Raw genomic sequence first — 22,945 nt, 5'->3', positions numbered from 1 at the left:
TGGTAGCCGTTTAGGTTCAGGGTTTCTCTCACTCTGTACAAGTTACCGACCCTGGATCCAGCAAAACAGTCCCAGACCATCACACTTCCTCGTCCATGTTTGACAGTTGATGTCACACACTGAGGAAACATCCTTTTTCCTACTCAACAGCCTACAAAAATCCTGCATGATGAACCAAAGATTTAAAATTTTGATTCATCAGTCCAAAATACCTTCTTCTAGTCTTCAGTAGTCCATTGGTGGTGTTTCATGGCCCAGAAGAGCCTCTTATTCTTGCTGCAAGTCCACCTGTCAAACCTGCAACTCCAAGTCTTCTCTTCACAGTTGAAAATGAGACTTCTTACTACGACCACTATTAAGCTGTGCTTGAAGCTGCTGTCCTGTGAGCCTCCTATCACCAAGCTGTTGACTCTCAGAAACTTGTTTTCTGATTCTGTTGTGGTTTTGGGTCTTCCAGACCTCTTCCTGTTAGAGTTTCCACCAGTTTCTGAGTGCCTTTTGATGGTGAAGAAAAGTCTACTCACTGACACCTTGACTTTCTTCACAATTTCTCTGTACCAAAGACCTACATTTTAAGTGTTATGATGGTCTGTCTCTCTTCTATTGTTAATTGCCTTTTCCTCATCATTTTTATAGCAACACACTACTTTCTTCTGTGCAATACTGTTCAAATAATGCTCTGGAGGGTATGGTGCCACAGTGTATTCCAACACTACTTTTATGCAGACAGAGGTTGTAAATAATCAAGAAAAGCTGGGACACTTGTAGGATCTGGTAGCACCAACTTTCAAGGTTTGATCAGCCTCCATTGCTGCAGGACAGCTTAAATGTTAACTCATTTCTTGTTGAAAGTTTCTGGCTGAAAAAGACCTTTTTGTATTATTCAGAAATGTACATTATTTTTCAGTTTTGGGTAACCTTACCTTTTTTTTTTTTTTTTAAAACCTCTGGCAGTTCACCACTTACCTTTGTATCATTTCAAGCTATTTGTTGGACTTGAACTACTTTGCTTTAAAACTGTAAAAGTTGGGGTGTCTTTGACCGGTAGTGTATGTTGATGTAGTCTGCCATTTGTATCAACGTCTGCATGTAATCAATACCTGACTGTCAAATGAAGTAAATTCGGAAAAATTCAGAAACATTTTGACAATATTTATTGTCACGAAACATTTAAATACACAGATATATACAAAACTGTAGATATGTAGAACGTTCTCTCATTAAATAGAATAGTTATTGAAAATCTTTGTGGAGGAATCTAAATCTATCCGAAAATATAATGTTGCAGCAAATTTGTGGCAACATTGTCAAAATTTCAAAGCAGGTGTTTGCCAGAAACCTAGTTTTTAAGTCACCATGTGATGCAAGTACTGAACTTTGATAAGTTTTTCTGAACACACCAAGCAGGTGGACCTCAAGTTAAAACTATTAAGTAAAATTTTTTGTTCCCTCATTTTCACAGTTTTGGTAATCTTTTTTTTTTCTAATAACACCAAACTCGCCTAAGTAACTGATAAGATATTGGAACAATACCAGAACAACAGCAGAGATACAGGAGCAAACAGACTGTAACAAACTGGAAAGTCAACCAGATGAGATCCAAGCATGTAATTTGGGAGAGATAAAACTGAAAATGACTGTGCTTGCTAATAATCCATCATTAACAGAAAAACTGTCCTCTCATAGCCACAGTTGAATCAGTAGTTTGAAAGATGAACCAGAAAATTGGTCTGTAAACTGATGGAGTGCAGCACATAATGTTGAGTGTTTGGCACAAAATTATGAATTCTGTTAGAAACTATCAGAAAAAATGGAAAATAAAACCTTATCTATAATAAACTTGACTTATCCTTCAAGTATTGTCAAAGTTAGTGAAAAGAACAACACTAATGCAGACTGTAATGAACTATTTTTTCACCATGAGATAAATAACCATTGCAGAACCATAAAAAATGTTTGGGAAATAAAGTCCTCACCAGATTGCCCTGATTGTAACCTTCAGGCCTGGTGATAATTCTTGGGTGAGAAACTCGCAGTGGCAGCTCTTATCATCACCAATTTCCTCCCCTGGGAGGCTCGCCTCTGGAAATCAAAGACAAGGACACTCTCACAGAACATTTCTACTGCTTCTGCATGACGAGTGTCAACAGCAGAAGCAAAGCAGAGCTGTTGCTTTTAGCTTCAAAGGTGCAAAATGAAATTAATAAGTTGGTTTTCGAGCCAGTTTGCCACTTTGTGAGCGTAGTGAGCGAGCTTTGTGGAACGACAAAAAAAAAGACTTGGTGCAGAATTGAAGGATAGTGCTGCTGTGATAAAGCTTTACTGAAACCTTTAATGACAAGTGCTCTTTTCCCACCACCAATTACAGATTAGTATAGTAATGAGCATGTTTAGATTAGCCGAAAGGCTGGTCTATGGATTTTGAAGCATATTGCACACAGCTGTCAAGGCCGAATAACTGCTGATCAGAAATTGGATGAAAATCTGGTAGGGAAAGTGAGGTCTCTTCATGCAACGTGAAGCAGGTTTTTGGGGGCATTATGTCATTATGTCTATAGGTCAGTTTAGGTTTGTTTTGGCACCACTTGACTTGAACCCACAATTATCCTACTGCTACTGTAAATAAATAAACACTGTATAATCAGTTGTGCAGTGTTATAAGAATCCAAATAAATAAAAATATCTAAATCGTTCCATGCTTGTTCTCCACTATATTCATGCTTTAGAGCTTTCAGACATCACAAAGAGGAAAAAATAACATATTAGAAAACAAATAAGAAAATTAAAAGGGTTCATGTCAAGTGAACACATCTCAGCAGATTTCAGCATGCAGGTTTTCAGACCAGGGAAAGCTGACTTGTCTTTTTCTATAATTTTCCCTAATAATATAATAGAAGCCAACCAACAAAATATCCCAATGTCTTACTTATTAAACCTTCAATTGCTGCAAAAAAGAGAGAGAGGAGAGACATGGAAAAAGATTTGTTATGGATTCTAGCAGGATGACAATGACAGACAAATCAATTCCAAACATGAAAACTTGTGTGTTCACTGAATGGTTCCTGATTCATGTTTGAAATGCCTGGTCTCTCTTCTCTTACATTTATGCTTATTAACTGCACACTGTAAAGTTTTAAATAGCACATATGGTTAACTACACATCTAGAAAGTACAGACTATCTTACAGACTAAATTGAAGACATGTCAGGATGACTTGTCTAACCTGGAGAACTCTTCAGTCCAAAGTCTTCATCCTGCATTTCAATCAGCACTTTAACATGCCATGAAGTGAAAGGAGAAAAACAGCTAATGAGAATTGGTTCAAAGTGTTTAACAAAAAGGCAAAGAAATGGTGAGATATAATTGTTGATAGTGAAACAGTGGCCTGGATGATATATGGATGTATTTGTGCTGTCTAATAATAAATGATGACTGGACACCACAACATCCAACCCAAAGGTCCTCCGTCTCCTCAGTCCAGTGTTGAAATTTTGGCTTTAGTTTGTTGACAAAATGTCCTTGTCTTCCCCTTGAATACATGCAGGAGGAACTGCATAGCAACATTACCTGCATGTCAGTTACTGAATTGTCTGCTGAATGACTGCATCTGCATAAGTTAAGTGCTGTTATCACCGTTTTTCTAAAACACACAGCCAGTGAGTTGTTGAGATGGGCTTCTAGCCACACAGAGATAAGCTGTACATCCTTCCACATCAACTAAATTCATAACTGTGGAAAGATTTACTGTCAAAATTTGAATGTTCCTTAAGTAAGCTATGGTGTGAGGTCTCATTTATGAACTATTTAGACTTGGCAACAGCGTTGAAAACTCTGCTGAGAATTTGACTTCGCTCAATTAGATATCAAATGATTCAGAATTATATCACCTTTTAATAACTACATTACTTCTAACTTGAACAGCGGAACATTTCGTTTGACAAACAATTAAAAACAAATGCTTGACAAAAACCATATTGTGAATACACCTTTAATTACTGACAAACATGATTTAACATGTGATCTCCAATCAGCCAAACTGCATGGATATAGTTATAAAATGAGCTGTGAATAGCAGAATTTGCTCAGTGTTAGGGTTAGACTATGGACTCTGTCTGTATCATGTCTGTATCATGGCTCCATGGGAAGGAATTGCCAGGGGGATTGAAAAATTTAACTGAGAGACCTCGCAAAGGGATACAACAAGATCTGTGGTGAAGGAAAAATAACTTGAAACACAACTGCAGCAGTAGACAGAATGCATAGAACAAGCAGTACCACTAATCAGAGCTGCAGTGGTCGTCCTCCTAAAATTATGCCACAGAAAGTGCACTATTTTCACAGTCTAGCTCTGAAAACAGAACAGGCAAGTGCTTTAGACTTCATACAATGGCGATGAATGACAATCTGTGCTTCTGAGCATTGCATGACATCATCCACTATGGATGAGGAAAACCTTGCCTGCTCTTCAGCATAAATCTGCAATATTAAACTTTGCCAAAGAAAAAGATAAGCCTGACAAATATTTTGAGAACCTTCTCTGTTAAGATGAGATCCAGATTCATTTGGCTAGCTCAGATGGTTCATCGTGGTTCTCAGCATGTTTGGTGTAAATCTGCTAGAAGACGACAACAGTCAGTGCATAATCCTGACAGTGAAGCACGAAGGTCAGGGTGTGATGATATAGGGTTGTATGAGCGTATAGAGTGTTTAGGGAGATGATATTTATTAATGGCACCATGAATGCCTGTGGATATGCCAAAATACTGGCTGATAAGATGACTCCCAGTCCCTTAGAAGCTTTCCATTATCATATTCCAGCATGGTATTGAACCAAACACGCTGCCATAATCAAAGTTTCTAACAGAAGAAAAAGTGAAAAATATAACCCAGCCAAGTATGTTGACCGATTTGAATGCGATAGAACAGCTTTGGAGCAATTTAAGAGAAAGATAGAGGAATACAACCCCTCCAGCAAAGAGCAGCTGAAAAAAAAAATCTCTCAAGAATTTCTGCATATCTCTCCAGAAAGATTCAAAATGACACAGGACATATGAAGTACAGAAATAATGCAGTCACTAATAGTTGATACAATATTGAATCATTTGACATTTAGGTGATATTGCTCAGGAGTTTAGTTATCTTGTGTATTATATACTAGCCAGGTAGTAAAAATTGTTGTTGTGTATTTCTGTTTGCAAAGAAGGGCAATGTTACAGTTCAATTATTTTTAAGTTTTTTTGGGAAAAGACTCTGGTGTCTGTAAACTAAATATGAAGCTGCAGCCAGCAACTGGTTACCTTGGTTTATAGATCATAGAGATAAGGAGCAGGAGGAAGCAAGCAGCTGTTTACCCTGTTCCCAGGCCATATGCTATGCTAAGCCAGCTGTCTCCTGCCTGTAGTTTCATATTACCGTAGAGACGTCTCTTAAAAAGTCACTTTGATTTTTTCCAGTTTTATTATAGTTTATGAGACCTTCCACCTAAAATTACACAGCAAATAGATAATAGATTTCACTATGAACGTCTGACTGTTCACAAGCTCTAAAATAAAAGCAAGATAGTCCTTCAGGAGTCTTTACTGTATGCGTCTGACCGCTAACACTTATTACTAATCTGATCAGATGATGTTCTTAAATGTGTGGAGTTCCCTCACCCTCTGAGTTTTGGCGTGAGGTGCTGCCCCGGACTTTGAAGGCATGCTTCGGCCCTCGGTTCTTCTCATTGAAGCTCCAGCTCTTAGTGACCTTGCTGGGGCTTGCCTCAGCCCCGTCCTCTGGCCCTGGGGACTGGGCCTTCCCTTTGGCTAGGGGAGCCTTGGAAGGACTGGGAAACACCTTGTCCTTCAGACTGGCCTTGCGACTACAGGGAGCAAGCAACGAGAGGGAACACTCAACCAGTTTAACTGTAACTGTATTTTTCACAACATCATTAAATGAAATGACTATCCTAACTACATATCTTTAAACTGCTGTTTGCTGCTTTAAGTATAATCATGGGAATTTGTAGAATTCTGCACTGATGTGATAATAAATCTTACCTCAGCAGAAATGCAAAATGGGGAATGTCCTACAGCAGAAGGAGCCATGTCCACAAACGAACATAGTGGTGCATTTAGTGGGTCAGGCAAGCAGCAGGAAGCTACAAGCAGGCATGCATGGGAAGCAAAGTGACACTGCATGTCTCAAAAGGAAGAGCTGTTGTCTCACTCTATGCAAAAAAGTGAACAAAAATCATGCAAAAAAAAATTCACCATCATACTGTACACTCCACCTGATACACAGGAATTGTTAGATACTCAGCAATATGCACCTTGCCTGCTGAACACAATATTATAAGGGCTGATTTGGCAAAACAGGCAGCAAGCAAATTAACTGCATAAAGACATCGATAAAAAGAAATCATAAATCAACTGTGACATGACAGTAAACAAGAATGTACATCTACATCTTCTCTGAGGAAAATTTCAAAGCAGTGGGCAAAGTAGCTCGTGTTTATTTAAAGCGCAAAGGCTTGATGTAGACATCAGTGACAAAGCTGCACTAGACTACAAATAGTCAGATTTTATAGTTCACTGAGTGACATATAGCACAGAATTCTGTGACTCCTCTACCTTTACTTGTGTTTAAAGACAGAAAGAAGAGGTAGGAATGGAAGGAGACACACAGACTTGCAGTGCAGTTGTTAGTAACTGTGCAGCAACTATACCTAATAGTTCTTGGACAGCACCCGCAAAGTCTGTCTTTGTGTGCATTTTCATTACTGGAGTGGTGGGCAGTAGAGGAGACATAAAAAGATAAATAGCAGTGGATACAGTCACAAAAACAGCAGTGTGTGCCATACTGTGATGTCAGTAACATTTTATTATAACTGCAATGTATACAGTTAACGTATAACGTATACATATATAAATATCTTTGCATTTTCCAGTTTTCCCAATGAATGCTTTCAATATTAAGCATCTTTGCAAATATAAGTTTTAGGTAACGAAATATGCAAATGGTTTATAAAGAACTCAGTCACAATAAAGTGTTACTACGTTGTCAATAATTACACTTGTTTCCTTTGTCAAAAACAGTGTGATAAAAATCAAGCAAGGCTTTAAAGTGCTCAAAATCACTTTTTCCTGAGGTGATGCTGAGAGCTAGAGCATCAGAGAACAGCTTATTGGTGAATATTTAATAAAGCTGGCAGTTGGGAGTGAGGCCAAAGTGAACTGATCTTAAAGCACCATGTGAGCAAACGCAGCATGACCGTTCTTGAAGGAGGCACTTAACGCACAGCCGCATCCATGTCCGACACGCAAACCCAAGCTCACACACAGATGCACTGTGCACACACTCCCCCAAGAAGAGTTCCTTGGCAGCAGCTAAGAGCAGAACTGGTAGAGAAGCCAGAGGAAGGCGAAGGCACATCAAAACCAATCAGAACACAGACCTGGGAGATGTTTCTGTCTGAGACTCCTTCCTGTGAGCAGAACAGACACAATTTGTTACATACTCCAAGTCAGCCACATATTATTCTGCATACCCCTGCTGTCAGAGTTGACATGGTGCTCTGCAGTTGGAAAATGGGAAAAAAAATTGTTGTTAATCTAAAATATCTTAAAAATACAACAGAAGAATCATAATCCAGTGCTGAAACTTAGGTCACAATATATGAAGAGTACCAGTCAAAAGTTTGGACACACTTTCTCATTCAATGGTTTTTATTTATTTAATTATTATCTACAATGTAGATTCATACTGAAGACATCAAAACAATGACAGAACACATATAGAATTAAGTTGTAACAAAAAAGTATTAAACAAATCAGAATATGTTTTATATTTTAGAGTCTTCAAAGTAGCCCCCTTTTGCTTTCGCCCCCCTTTCGGGGTGCATATTATCTGTCATGCATGTTCACTCAGTGGTGTGAGGACAGCAGCCTGGTCCTGGACACCAAAAAGACCAAGGAAATGATAATAGGCTTCAGGAGGATAAGAACAGCCACCTCCCAGTTTCACATACATGGGGTGGCGGTAGAGAGTGTGGAGCAGCTGAAGTTCCTTGGTGTTATTTTATCTGACATGGACACACAACACCTCAAACCTTGCTAGGACAGCTCAACAAAGACTGTTCGTCCTGTTGAAGCTACAGCGGGCACAGCTCCCCCAAAGACTGTTGCTGAACTTTTAGAGGACCACCATTGAGAGCATCCTCACTAACTGTGTCACTGTGTGGTACAGCAGCTGCACGGCCACATGGCGGAAAGCCTTAGATTGGGTGGTGAAAACCACACAGTGAGTGGTCGGGTTGGATCTCATTTACAACCAGCGTCTGAGAAAGAAGGCCCACAGCATCGCCTCACACACCTGTTCTAAATTTAATTGACAACGGCTCTCTAGCTAATGCACTAGAAAGAAGGCTGAGGAGACACCCCTGGTGCATGCCCCTAGACAGAGGAAAAAGTTGGGAAGCTAATTTATTTGTCGTTCCTGATGCTGTTGGAAAGGGATATAATAGGTGGATCCAAGAGATAAATTTAGAACCAAAACCAAATCTTTCCAATACAGCAAATAGATAATGCCATTCAATTCTATCAAATTCTTTATTTGCATCCAGGGAGACAAACACCTCTGTTACCTCTCTGCATCCAGGAGAGTGTGCAATATTAAGAAGCTTGCGGATATTTGTGAAGCAATGACAGCCCTTCATGAATCCAGTTTGATTCATTGAGATGAACTGTGGCATTACATTGTCAAGTCTTGAGGCAAGAAGTTTAGCTAGAATCTTTACATCTGAGTTCAACAAAGAAATAGGTCAAAAGAGCCCACACTCAAGTGGGTCTTTGCCTGGCTTTGAAAGAAGAGAAAGAGGTGCCTCAGTTAGTCTCCTAGGTAGATTTTCCTGACTAAAGGAATGATTAAACATTTCAAGCAGAAGAGGAGCCAGCTGAGAAGATTTTTCTGCAGGTCCTGGAGTTTTACATTTTGCATTTTAGATATGGAATCAATTATCTCCTGCAGCTCTATGGGTTTATCAAGATTATCTTTGGCAGCCACATCTATCCTTCAAGCTGTCCAGAAAAAGAGTCATGTTTGTATTATTATGTGGGAATGTGGATGTGTATAATTCTGAGTAAAATTCTTTGAAAGTATTATTAATTTCCAGTGGGGAAGGCCAGAAGATAGCCTGCTTTTCCTCCATGTTCAGAACATTGACCTTTTGATTTCATATTCTGTATGCAGTGCTATCCTCTCTTTATATAATTCTTGTGTTGGGGTTGTGCAATATTGCTGGTCAGTGTTTGCTATTGATGTAATAAGTTTTTGCTCTTTTTTAACTCTCTTTATTGCGTGAAGTGCTGTATGACATAATCTTGCTTCTTAAAACCACTTTTATGGTTTCCTATAAAATAGATGGGAGTATTGAGTCTGATTTGTTAAATAAAAAAAAAATTCATCCAACGCCTTAGATATGAATTTGCAGAACTGGTTGTCTGCCAGTAGAGTTGGATTTAGTCTCCAATTATTTTGCTGTGACAAATTTTGAGAGAATAAATGATAAAGAGTCACTGGTGCACTGTACTCTGCTTTCTTCACAGCAGACAGAAGTGTTTTGTCAATAAAAAAAAAATCTTTTTACTGTATGTATGATGAACATGTGATGAACAGTCTTGATGGTACTGTACATGCAACTTTTTGTAGCTAACTTATATAAATACCATAACCTTGGTCTGATACCTTGGTCACTATTGTCATTGTCTGGTTTTGACTGCACTCTGTATTATCTACATTCCTCAGCTGAGTAGTGCCTGTTATCTTCATGAGAAAGCTGAGGCTATGATGATTGAAGGACAAAGCTACAATTACTTGTACTGTCTTCTTTGATTCTTAGTCAGACCTCAGAACAGGATCCTGGTGTCCTTTCAGCAGAAACCCTGCATTTCTCCACATTATTATCCATTATTGTACTTTAATAAAATATAAATGTCAAATATTTGTACTTTGATTGCTCTATTATGGCTCATCCAGATTTCCATAACAGCATGACAGTTATTATCTGTATAATCTGCAAAAGTAATATATATTATTCTTGTTGTAGTACATATATGACCACTTAGGGGCAGCAGAAACAAGTCCTAACAGTTACCTGTTTACACATCTAGCTGATAACTGAACAATATTTACTACTGTGCTGCATCACTTGAGGCTGATTTTACATGTGTATAGAATGTTAGTCCAATAATAACTCTTATTTAAATTTGTAGTCTCCACTAGCTGATGAGAAGCTCCAGACTCCTCTGGAGACATGCTTTGTTTAAACTGGAGTGTCAAGTTCATCTCAGTTCACGGGCCACTTACAGCCCAGTTTGATCTCAAGTGGGCCACACCACTTGAGATCAAGTTGGGTTAATAACACAATAACCTATAAATAATGACCACTCCTAATTTTTTCTCTTTTAGACTGGTTCCATTTTCTAGAAAGTAGACATCCCAAGGCATTTCTCTTCAGCTTATGGCATATTGCATTTTTGGGACGTTTGTGGTGTGCTTAAATGATTTCATGAATATGCCGAGCTAAATTTTGCCTAAGTTGCCCTTGGCAACAGACGTAAAAACGTGGCCAACAGATCAAATGCAACTTTAGCGCCCAACGGTATTATGACCTACATAATAATAATTTTTTTCTGTGTAGTAGTCTAAAATTGTAAAATTATCATTATCCTGTTGGATTTGGAGTAAAGCTTATTTTGTGCTTGCTGCATCCACGAGGACCGTGTGGCTCTGTGTGGATGAATTCCGTCATTTTAGCAGCTACGCCCTTCTCAAGCGGAACATTTCCGTGTCGTGCACGCATCAAAACTATGAATGAACACATATGCATTACCTCATGAAGCTCATCCAAAGAATGCCAAGAGTGTGCAAAGTGGTAATCAAAGCAAATAATCTAAAATATAAAATGTTTTGACTTATTTCACACTTTTTTGTTTACTCCATAATTCCATATGTCTTCATTCTTAGTTTTGATGCCTTCAGTGAGAATCGACAATGGAAATAGTCATGAAAATAAAAAAGACTTTTGACTAGTACTGTACATCAACTGCATGCAACAAGTGTGATGCTTGTTTGTGCTTCACAGATCAAAAAAACTGCTTCCTTCAGTTTCACATATAAGGAGACACAAAGGAGAATGCCATCCACCAATGAAGAGTCCTCAGACACCAGAAATCATTATGATGTTCAAGCAAGTCCAAAATGTAAATATGAACAAATTGTAGAGAACTGATGTAATAAAATTCCACTTTTACAAGTAAAAAAAATGAAGAAAGTTGTAATAACATGATTTTCTTACAGTTTTTTATTGTTTGGAAGTATATTCTAGCATGGATTGCAATTACAGTTTTGACTTGTTAAATTCATTTGCATTTTATTGTGCCATATTCAACAGTTTCATATAAATAAAATAAATTCTTAGATAAGATAATATTTTTAATATTATTGAATCATCAATGCCTAATCATCTGTCGACTTTGTTAGGAATAAAGTGGTAATATTTGTTTACACCAAGACCTGCTGTTGTAATTTTGTGACATTTTCACAAAATCCTTAAAAATCCAAAAAATGAAAAGTCAAATTATTTTCTTGAAATGTGTGTATTTTTGTTTATATGTGAATAATTTTACCCAAAATTGCTGAATTTATAGGTGGTTCTCAGATCGTTATCATTGTAATAAAGCCTTAGTGTTCCCACAGCCACCATTTTGAATATTTAATTCTAACTCACAAACAACACAAAAATTCATCCGGCACATTCCAAAAAATGGATTTGGCATACCCAAATCCTTCAGGAACAGTCACTGGAACATTGCTGAAGAGAAATGCCTTACACTTTTAAAATAAGCCCTTTTCTGGAGCCAGTCTATTTGTTTTAGTGCAAAAGAGCACATTCTGAAAATGTTCACATATCTTTTTACAAAACACTAATGAACAACCCGAAATTTCTTAAGAAAAATACGTGCAATTTCAACAACATTATGCCTCAGGTTATCATTTACACAAGTGCATTACAACTTACAGATCACAGAGTATCTGCAAGGACAAATTTAAAATAGCAGTTATGTTTATTGAAAAATTGCAGGTGATGTCTTCTCTGTAATTTTTATGCTCTGCAAAGTCATCCTGGGGGCCACACTGGACCCTCTGGTGTTCCGGTTTTGGCCCATGGGCCGTATGTTTGACACCCCTGGTTTAAATAGCTGAGTTGGATTCACAATACTTTAAAATGCTAACAGATGTTGAAATTGAGCTGCTTCACCACATTAACAGAAAGTTCTCAGATATTCTTCTCTAATCACAAATGAGCACACTTTACAAGATTAGAAAATAATAGTGCATCACACCCTACAGGATATTATTAAGATTGTGGTGCCAGAGAGAGCAGTCAGGGAACAGCTCTTATGTGGATGGAAATGGAAGCTAATGGTGCTGTTAGGGTAAAGTTGTAGGCTAGATAACCAAAAGTATGGATGATACCTTTAACATCAGGAGAGCTGAGAGGAACTGCAGAGTCAGGGAATGACTGCATTTGTGTTTGACACTATGAGTGACACCTTTCACATTAAATATTACATAGTTATTTGATTTATTGTTATGAAAATACTTTTTCTGACTGCTTTAAAGCTAAATTAATTAACCCTTAGTACCAATTGAGCATGGTTTAAACTCCACAGTCTACCTGAGTATTGTTGCTAACCATGTCCATCCCTTTATGAACACAGTGAACCCATCCTCTGATGGCTACTTCCAGCAGGCTAATGAACCATGTCACAAAGCTCAAATCATCTCAAACTGCTTTCTTAAACATGACGATGAGTTCACTGTACTCCAGTGGCCTCCACAGCCACCAGATCTCAATCCAATAGAGCACCTTTGGGATGTGGTGGAACGAGAGATTGGCATCATGGATGTGCAGCCGACAAATCTGCAGCAACTGCGTGATGTAATCATGTCAATGTTTCCAACACCTTGTTGAAAGTATGCCACGAAGAATTAAGCCAGTTCTGAAGGCAAAACAGGGTCCAACCTTTTACTAGCAAGATGTACCCAATAAAGTGGCCAGTGAGTGTATGTACTATCCTTAATAAAACCCCAATTAACAAAACTGACAAGAAAAATTGAATTCCAATTTTTTTTTTTCAAATTCTTATTATTTTGGCACTGCTAATTTAACTTTGGGGCTAGCAGAAACTTCATTGGGAGGAAGCATTAAACATAGTTTGAGTGTTGGTAATAAAACAATAATGTGCTTGTTAATATCAGTGGCATTCATCATTACTACCCCAGTGTTCAGCACCTCAACATAATTATCAGTATGAGATCATGCTATCACATCATTAGCACAGTCACTCTTAAAGTCATGTTTATACCTGAATGACTTGCCCTTCAGATTCCTCAGCAGGTCCAGCTGATTCAGGGGTGGAATGAGTCTGGAAAAAGACAAAGAGCATTTTGTCATTCTGTCAAGATAGTTTCACCAACTCACTTTTCAAAGGTCAAAGCTTGCCTTTGGCCACTTTAAAGCTAATCGCATTTAGTCTGGCAGTTATCCATTCTGCAGGTCGTAACCTTTTCACCTCAAATTATTACTGGAGTGAAGCTGAACTTGAAGTAATTTCCAAACAGAAAAGACAACCAGTGATCTTTTACTACTAGGTGCACAAAAGGCAGAAAAATCTGTGTTGTGAAAGTCAAACAAGACAGTATATTTGCTGATTCATTCAGCAGTAAAAAAAAAAAAAAACTGGTTAAACCTGCAGCATTACATAGAGGTTCTACTGTATCTGTCAAGACTCCAAATCGGAAAATACCCTGATTAAAGCAGAAAATGAAAAGCCACAGCAGTGTGTGATCCGTCACAACAGACAGTTACATCTGATACAGCAAATGAGTTTGGAATACAATAAGAGGAGGAGAGTCAGTGGGTTCAGTTTTCTACTTTGATTCCCAGTTTTGAAATAGACGGCAGAATGTGATATGGGAAAACAGTTGTATTTCCTAAAACTGCTGAATAATCTCCAGCATTGCTTGGCCAATTTGATCACTTACCTGTACATTGGAACAGCTACAGTCTGCTCATAAAAATCCCAAGTGCATAGCAGATCTGTACGGGAAAGGTTGGTAGCATAAAACCTCCAAGCAGCCTGGATGGAGAGGTACACATCGTTTTAACTTTTCACCAGGGGCATATTTAAAAGATATGTGGGGTTGCATTTTTATTGTTTAACCTGGATGAGGCCTGCAGCAGGGTTACGTCTCTTCTCAAAATGCTTCTGCCTGTGCTGCTCTTGGACTTTGAGGGCAAAGCCAGAACCCAGGATGCCCTATACAGACACAGATATCCCAAAATGTAATTAGTGACCTTTACTGGCCAGGAGGAGGAATCACAACAACAGGAAGCTGTCTCATCCAACACTTTATAGAAGTCCTTCACAACACTGTCCAGTACCAGTCGCACAAAAACATGCAGTGAAGAGGCTAAGTTCACAAGCCTCGAGGTAGCAGATAAGTGAGAGAAATGCTGAGGGTTGAATGATGTGGCAAAACTAGTGACTGTTTTCAGTGCTGATGCAGCAGTCCATGTTTGTTGTTTGTCGTACACTGAACAAGTGTTAGCTGCTTGCTTAAAGCTTACTGCTGAGTTTAACAAATCCTTCAAATCTCAGGTGAAACACTGAACATTTAACAGCAACTGACATCAGCATCAGTGACTGAATTACACTATTATTGAAAAAGAGCTTTTTTGGTTTTCTTTTCCTTTTGTTTTTTGACTCAGAGCACATTTTTTTAGGAAGACATGGGTGTAAATATTAATATTAAGTATGCTGCTGCAAAGAATAATTAAATGTCCACTTTAGTCCTTAGATGCATGATTGGACCCGACACTCTTCCATGAGTGGGTCAAAAAGAATCAATGTGTTTTTATGCCGTTACTGTCATTTTGGTTAAGAATAATAATTTATATTATTGTTTATATACATTTTTTGTCCACACAAGAATGATTTCATGTTTGAAATACATTTATTTTTCACTTTACAACAGATTTTGAACATTTTGATAATTAAAAATGTAAAAGATAACTTAAAAATGTAAATGTTGTGATATAGAAAACCTATTTTTTGAGAAATACCTTGAAAATGAAACGATAAAAACTTTTCATTACTAAGATATTGCAAGAAAATGACCTCAGCGGGTCATTTTTGACTCACATCCTTAAATAAGGCTCAAAAAAACTAAATCAGAACTCAGATTTTTTTTGTTATGTATAACACATTTATGTTAACACAAATGTTTAAAAAAGAAAAAAACTAAAGTTTAACCACTTTTAAGTTTTTAATTTGCTTCCATACTAGTCCTATGTCCTCAGTTTAGACATAGAATTCAAGTGTTCTCTCTGTTTTTACAGTGTCTGACTCTGAAAAAAGGTGCAATTGAAGCAATTTTTAAAGACATCATGACTTTCAGTCCCGCTGATATGTTTTAGGGTTCAGACGGTCTATTAATTTAGAAATATTGGTAAGTTTCAAATATATCTGTTAACATGCTAAATATAAATAAGCATGTACACGCTACTCATTACTCATTAAAACATTAACAAACAGAAGATGGAAATTTGAATTTCATAAGGAAAGACATGGATGCACAGTTTCTTAGAGAGGCACACTGATGAGTATTGACACAGAACACCCTGATGGACAGAGATTAAATGAACACAGATGTGGATCAGACAGATGAGCACTTTAAGTGCACTGTTGCTAATGACATTTGGCTAAAAGCACTCCTGACAAGCCCACATACTTACAGCAGGAAGTGCAAAGAAAGCCACCCCGATCATACTGAAAGTAGCTGCCAGCAAGCGTCCGTTCCACGTTTTGGGAACCTTATCACCATAACCAATGGTGGTGAGAGTGATCTGATGGACAAAATAAACCAATATCATCCTTCAGTCTGAGTCCTGTGATATAGGTTGTACCTGTACTGAACAAAAATGGAAATGTAGCATGTAACATTTTATTTAATTCTATAATTTTTTTTTTAACATGAGAGTATAAATATATGTTGTTCCAAAACATCACTACAACAGAATGGGCATCATGAAACATCCAAGTACACTACCATTCAAAAGTTTGGGGTCACTCAGAAATGTCCTTATTTTTGAAAGAAAAGCAGTGTTTTCAATGAAGATACGGTCTAGACATTGTTAATTTGATAAATGACTATTCTAGCTGGAAACAGTTGATTTTTAATGGAATATCTCCATAGAGGTACAGAGGAACATTTCCAGCAACCATCACTCCTGTGTTCTAATGCTACATTGTGTTAGCTAATGGTGTTGAAAGGCTCATTGATGATTAGAAAACCCTTGTGCAATTGTGTTAGCACATGAATAAAAGTGTGAGTTTTCATGGAAAACATGAAATTATCTGGGCGACCCCAAACTTTTGAACAGTCGTGTAGGTTGTAACTGTACTGAACAAAAATGTAAATGCAGCATGTAATATTTTATTTAGTTCTGTAAATTCTTTTTAACATGAGGGAATATATATATATTAACATCACTACAACAGAATAGACATCATGAAACATCCAAGTATATTGGAAATGATAATGGGCAGATGGAGAGTGGAGTCAGAGACCACAATTCACAAGTCAATAACAAGTCACACATCTGTGTGACACAGACCTAATGATATTGTCAATGCTGCTTGTAGAATGCTGTGTCATGTTCCTGAAGGGCTTGGTAAAGTTAAAGTTGACATCTGGAGGGCAGGATTTCACTACTGTTCCAAAGTTTGGGGTCACTTAGAAATGTCCTTATTTTTCAAATAAGCTCTAACTGACTGGCAGCATCCAGCCAAAAGCCTGCTCTCATCTATCTCTTGTCATCTGTGGCATCGTGCCATTTAAATAAAGCTACATTTTAAAGTGGACTTTTATAGTCTCTTGTCAAGGAATCACCTGTATTCTGGACAAGCTGTGTGATTATTTTCCTTTAAAGCCACATCTGACCAGAAAGAAGATTAACTCAGTGGTTGAGAATTTGTCACCTATTGAACAGTTCAAAAACTTTTGGTGCACAATTGGCTACATTTACCCTTTTTCATCCATAACAATAGAAATGAGTCAGAAAAGAAGACCATGTGCATGCTGCATGTATGTTCTTCTTCAGTCAATCTTCTGATAAAAATAAAAAAATAATAATAAGGAAAACAGTCAATAAAGCTAGCATCACACCATGACAATATTATTATTTGTCAGAAATGCAAGGTATAAACCATGAAGTGAATATTTTACATCCTTGTTGTTATGTTTTTTAGAATGTAGTCTTACCAGTCCCCACCATAGAGCATCAGCGTAGGTCTCAAACTCAATATTTGACTCCTTTTCCACAGAGTAGACCAGGAATGAAGCCAGGATGAGACACAGGAAACCGATGTACCAGGCTGTGATGAGCTCCTACAGAGAACAGTAAGACAGCGAGCATTAGGGAATCTGAAGTAATAAAGTGTCATCTAGAAGGCCTTTCAAAGGTGGCACTGTGAACTCTGTCAGTGGGTGAAATGGCCACTCTAATAATATTGGATGTGATTATGAGTCCCAGGCCCTGTGGGGAAACCTAAGTTTTTCATCAGCGTGTTTATTTCCCTCGGCGACACGTGCTACAAATCCACTGCCTCTCCGTCTCACATCATCACACAAACACACACGAGCAAATTTTCCACAGCTAATCAGTGCAAGCAAATAATTGTTGTTTTAAGCTCATTAAAATAAAGCAGGGAGAATTGTGTTTCCTGTGACTGGATTACTTAGAGGAGACACAGTAGGAAACAGTGAAGTAACACAGCAGAAAGGCAAAGACTGCAGCAGTTTTAGCTCAGGCTCTGATGTTTCAAACCCCTTGTGAAGATGCAATTAACCAGTTTAACAGCCTGTCCTTCATTTATGCTGTGTTGGATCAATAAGCCATATTCAGCTTTGTGTGTCGGGTCAGTGCGGGATTGGTCGAGCTACTGATGAAAACCGGTACATAAGGCAGATTAACTTGCACCTTCTTAACTCATAATAGGACCACTTCAATAATTCTTCATGAAGACAAAGACCATCCAAATCTTAGAATAGAAGCATAATGTTAACGGTATGATTCCAGAAAATGCTGGAAGAAAGATAGAAGATAGAAGAAAGATAACTTGCTATGATGTATTGCAAGCTTTTAAAAAAAATCTTGAAGAAAAAGAATAAAGCTATTTCTTGCAGTATTTGTACATTTGCATCTGCAGACCTTTTCAGACATGAGATATGAACATAACTGCTTTATCAATCTGTTAAAGTTCTTTCATTCAGACAGAGATCACTTTTCCATCAATGCTCCTCTTATCTTAATTCATACTTACACTACTGTTCAAAAGTTTGGGATCACCCTGGCAATTTCACATTTTCCATGGAAAGTCACACTTTTATTCATATGCTAACATAATTGCACAAGGGTTTTCTAATCATCAATTAGCTCTTCAGCACCATTAGCTAACACAATGTAGCATTAGAACACAGGAATGATGGTTGCTGGAAATGTTCCTCTGTACTCCGATGTAGATATTCCATTAAAAATCAGCCGTTTCCAGCTAGAATAGTCATTTACCACATGAACAACATCTAGACTGTATTTCTGATTAATTTAATGCCATCTTCATTAAAGAGCATGGACCATCTGCACGGACATCAGCCACCCAGGACACTCCCTGTTTGTCCCACTGCCGTCGGGGAGGAGGTGGGAGGAGGGAACAGGTTCTTCCCCAGAGCTGTAGCCTCCATTACAGCACCTCCCTTCCTCTCCAAAGCCCACAAACATCCACAACCCAGAGGTGGAACTCTTACCCCACCGCCTACCCTCCTGCTCTTAAACAGACACTCACTGATGGACCATAAACATGATGATGTGCAATAAACCCCTCAACCTAAGCATTTTGTTTTACTCGCATCAGACACTTTAAAGCAGACATTGTACCTCATTGCACTGTTACACTTTTTTTATATACTTGTTTATATTTTTTTAATACTTATTTTTATAAACCTGTTTGTTGTTGTATACTATACTGTGTAGTTTTTTAAAAGTGCCAATAAAGTTTTGTTGTAGAAATGCAATGACAACAAATATCCGTGATTGAAAAGCTAAGGACATTTCTAAGTGACCCCAAACTTTTGAACGTTAGTGTGCATACCCACAACAGTGCTAGAGAGAGCTGCAGTAAAGGAGGTAAATATTTTGGCTGCATGGTACTCTAATATGCATGTACTCTGCATATTATTTGGGTAGAAAAACAAGTGTTTGATTTCACTGATCAAGCAGTGAAGTGAACATTCTCAGACTGAATTTTCTTGACTTTGCTTCCTTCATTGCTGACATTTCCAATCCCAACAGGGCTTATCAGACTGAACAAATGTTGAAATCATCCAATATCAAAGCTGTGTTTGGTGAGCTGGCTGTGCAGACTGACTGCATTTGGCCATTTTACAGTATTGCGATGAATTCAAGGCTAACTTCAGTGCAGTTAATATGACTGCAGAGGAGAGCAGATATAGTTCTAATTACCGCATACAACGGCTAATTATACCCAACTTCTGATTACAAAATTTAGACGGCTATAGACAATAATAGATGGTATTGGATCACCTTGCTGTGGGCATAAACTACAGATCCGAGCAGCTTCCATGTCCCTCCACGGCGGTCCATACGCAGCATGCGTAGGATCTGCAGGAATCTCAGACTCCTGATGGCCGAAGTGGCAAAAACGTTGCCCTGAGATCCAGCTGCCAGTACAGACACTGAGGCAATCAGCACCATAATGTCTAAAGAGAGAAACAAATCACAGTAATAGAAAACAACATATGTGCAGAAGCATGGGAAGGCAAGAGATAATACACTGGTTGTCCAAAAAAAAGTCGCACACTCTAATATTTCATTGGACCACCTTTAGCTCTGAGAATGACACACATTCGCCGTGGCATCGTTTCAATAAGCTTCTGCAGTTTCACAGAATTTATTTCTGTCCAGAGTTGCATTCATTTTCTACCAAGATCTTGCATTGATGATGGGAGAGTCGGACCGCTGCGCAAAGTCTTCTCCAGCACATCCCAAAGATTCTCAGTAGGGCTGAGGTCTGGACTCTGTGGAGGTTAATCCACATGTGAAAATGATGTCTCATGCTCCTTGAGCCACTCATTCACAATGTGAGCCCCATGAATCCTGGCATCATCATCTTGGAACGTGCCCATGCCATCAGAAAAGAAAAAAATCCATTGATGGAAAGACCTGGTCATTCAGTATATTCAGGTAATCAGCTGACCTCATTCTTTGGGAACAGATCATAACACTAACCCCCACAGGCTGGTAGGAACTAGCGATGATGAGTGCATCACTTCATCCACCTCTCTTCTTACCCTGATGCCCCCATCACTCTGGAACAGGGTAAATCTGGACTCATCAGACCACAAGACCTTCTTCCATTGCTCCAGAGTCCAATCTTTATGCTATCTATCAAATTGAAGCCTTTTTTCCCTTAGTAACCTCGCTGATCAGTGATTTTCTTAAGGCTACACAGCTGTGTACTCCAATCCTTTGAGTTTCCTCCACACTGTGCTCTTACTTTCACTATTAAACATAGCCATGAGTTCTACTGTTGATGTTCTACATTTATCTAAGAGTTTGTTCTGACCACATTTGTTCCTCGAAGATGATGGTTCACCATTATCCTTTAGATTTTAATAATGCATTGGACAGTTCTTACCCAGATATTAGTAGTTTCAGCAATCTCATTAGATGTTTTCTTTGCTTGATGCAGGCCAATAATTTGACCCTTCTGAGACAGATTAACATCCTTTCTACAACCACAGGATATGTCTTCCAACATGGTTGTTTAAGAAATGAGAAGCTCCTCACTGCCTCAGCTGGGGTTAAATAACTTGCTGCCAGCTGAAACATATTAAGAACTGCAGTAATTATCCAATGGAAGGATCTTACCTATTTTGCTTAGTTAAATCCAAGTGGCAACTTGTTTTTGGACAGGCAGTGTGTAACCTCGATCAAATCAGACATAGTTTCAATGGAAAAACAATACAGTGTGTCTGTGAGAGATCAAGGTGACAGAAATGACAGAAAGCAAAACACAAGCTGACACTGTTTTCTCACCTATGACACAGAAAGGCTTTCTGGCAAATTTTAATCTCCCTCTCCATCCTCTGTATCGACAGCAGCAGCCTGCAGCCCAAATCCTCACAATGTACTCCACTCCAAACACCACAATGGTCACAATTTCCTGTGGAACAAACCAAAATGTGGAATTTAACCTTGTGACATCAATATATATGCAGGAGATGATTAAATCAAATTAAACAACACCTACCAAGATGTACAAGGCACTCTCTGAGCTGTTTTTGAACTCTCTGATGGTGGCAAAGACTGAGAGTATGAGGCAGGAGAAGACCAGGAGGAAACTGAAGGAGGTAAGAGAGGGTAAGAAAAAAGTTACTGTATGTCACTGGCAAACTTGTTAAATCCTGTGTCCGATAGATTGGAAGCTTAGTAGTATTTTCAATAAGACACCTTGCTTAATTTTTTTAGGAAAAATACAGACGTGCAATGTTAGTGAAAGGTTTCTGAGGAATTTTACTGCTCAATGACAGCAAACACAAGACATGCTAAGGAAGAATTACCTTAAAATTCACAACTGAGACACAGAAAAATGAGAATTAAAAATCTATTAGAAAAGTATTAACAAAAAACTGGAGAACAACTGTATTCCAGCTGTTTTTATTGTATTAAGTGACAGAAATCACTTAAGTCACATAAGAAGCGTGAAGTTTTTCCTTTGTGTTGAACATGTTTGCACAAAAATGTTTGAATCCAGCAGTCTGTGAGTGAGAAGAGAATTACATCAGCTTCCTGTGTGTGCTCAGTGTCTTTAGACAGAGTGGGTGTTTCAGGAGCCGTTCACTGGAAAGACAAAAGCTTTTCCATAACTCCTTCATCCGCTTTCTGTGGAAGTCATTAGCAATATAATTTGTTTGAAAAGAGAGTTCATGTCAGTAGTAGTAACTGTTTATGTTTGGACAGTGATGATTCCTACATATCTTGATCTCGAGACTATCAAACATGTGAATAAGGTTACTTAGCTGATATGGATTCTAACAGTTGTCAAATAGGGCTGTCAACTGTGAACCAATCTGACTTCTGCACAACACAACTGATGGTCCCAACACCATTAAGAAGGCAAGAAATCCCACAAATAAACCTTGACAAGGCACACCTGTGAAGTGAAAACTATTTCAGGTAAGTACCTTATGAAGCTCACTGAGAGAATGCCAAGAGTATGCAAAGCACTAACCAAAGCAAAGGGTGGCTGTTTTGAAGAATCTAAAATAAAAAACATGTTTTGACTTATTTCACACTTTTCTGTTAACTACATAATTCCATGTGTTCATTTATAGTTTTGATGCCTTCAGTGAGAATCTACAATATAAATAGTGACGAAAATAAAGAAAATAACATTAAATAAAAAGGTGAGTTCAAAGTTTTGGCTGGTAATGCATAAAAAGTGATTCATTTGGCTAAATTTGGTAAGTGACTTCCTGATACCTTTAAGCACAATGATGTGACTAGAAGACATATCGATTGTACTCCACCCACCAAGAAGACTGGCTGAGAGCATCAGACGAGCGCCCCATTGGATGGAAGATAACATATGATTTAAAGAGTAAGAGGCAGAGACGGACCTCAGGGACGTTCTTTAGAAAAGATTTCCTGGAAGAAATCCAAAGCAGAACTAATAGAGAATGCCTGATGAAACCCAATACTAGGACAGTACAGGATTTTAAGAGACGCAGCTACAACCCACAGTACAGATGCTGTGGA

The 22,945-nt window shown here is 38.2% G+C and overlaps 1 protein-coding gene across 12 annotated transcripts in view; it reads right to left on the bottom strand.

Annotated features, from left to right (window-relative positions):
• kcnq2a (potassium voltage-gated channel, KQT-like subfamily, member 2a) overlaps window positions 1–22,945 on the bottom strand; it is a 40,649-nt gene that overhangs the window by 5,754 nt on the left and 11,950 nt on the right. For 2 of the 12 annotated variants that reach the window (XM_035942937.2, XM_035942941.2), the window contains exons 2-15: window positions 21,438–21,528; window positions 21,224–21,350; window positions 19,709–19,884; window positions 17,371–17,496; window positions 15,842–15,952; window positions 14,268–14,363; window positions 14,089–14,183; window positions 13,410–13,469; window positions 7,436–7,465; window positions 6,707–6,760; window positions 5,655–5,860; window positions 3,224–3,271; window positions 2,927–2,944; window positions 1,977–2,082 (exon numbers count right to left, since the gene is read on the bottom strand). In XM_035942937.2, the coding sequence (XP_035798830.1) occupies window positions 1,977–2,082; window positions 2,927–2,944; window positions 3,224–3,271; window positions 5,655–5,860; window positions 6,707–6,760; window positions 7,436–7,465; window positions 13,410–13,469; window positions 14,089–14,183; window positions 14,268–14,363; window positions 15,842–15,952; window positions 17,371–17,496; window positions 19,709–19,884; window positions 21,224–21,350; window positions 21,438–21,528 (1,344 nt within the window). Of the gene's footprint in view, window positions 1–1,976; window positions 2,083–2,926; window positions 2,945–3,223; window positions 3,272–5,654; window positions 6,761–7,435; window positions 7,466–13,409; window positions 13,470–14,088; window positions 14,184–14,267; window positions 14,364–15,841; window positions 15,953–17,370; window positions 17,497–19,708; window positions 19,885–21,223; window positions 21,351–21,437; window positions 21,529–22,945 lie in introns of those variants that run through there. The other 10 variants (XM_035942939.2, XM_035942948.2, XM_035942940.2 and 7 more) reach the window with 7 other exon arrangements.

Source organism: Amphiprion ocellaris, chromosome 8 (genome assembly GCF_022539595.1).
Source record: "Amphiprion ocellaris isolate individual 3 ecotype Okinawa chromosome 8, ASM2253959v1, whole genome shotgun sequence".
Lineage (NCBI taxonomy): Eukaryota > Metazoa > Chordata > Actinopteri > Pomacentridae > Amphiprion > Amphiprion ocellaris.
Note: the sequence above shows the minus strand (reverse complement) of the source record. Positions and strands in the feature narration are given on the sequence as shown.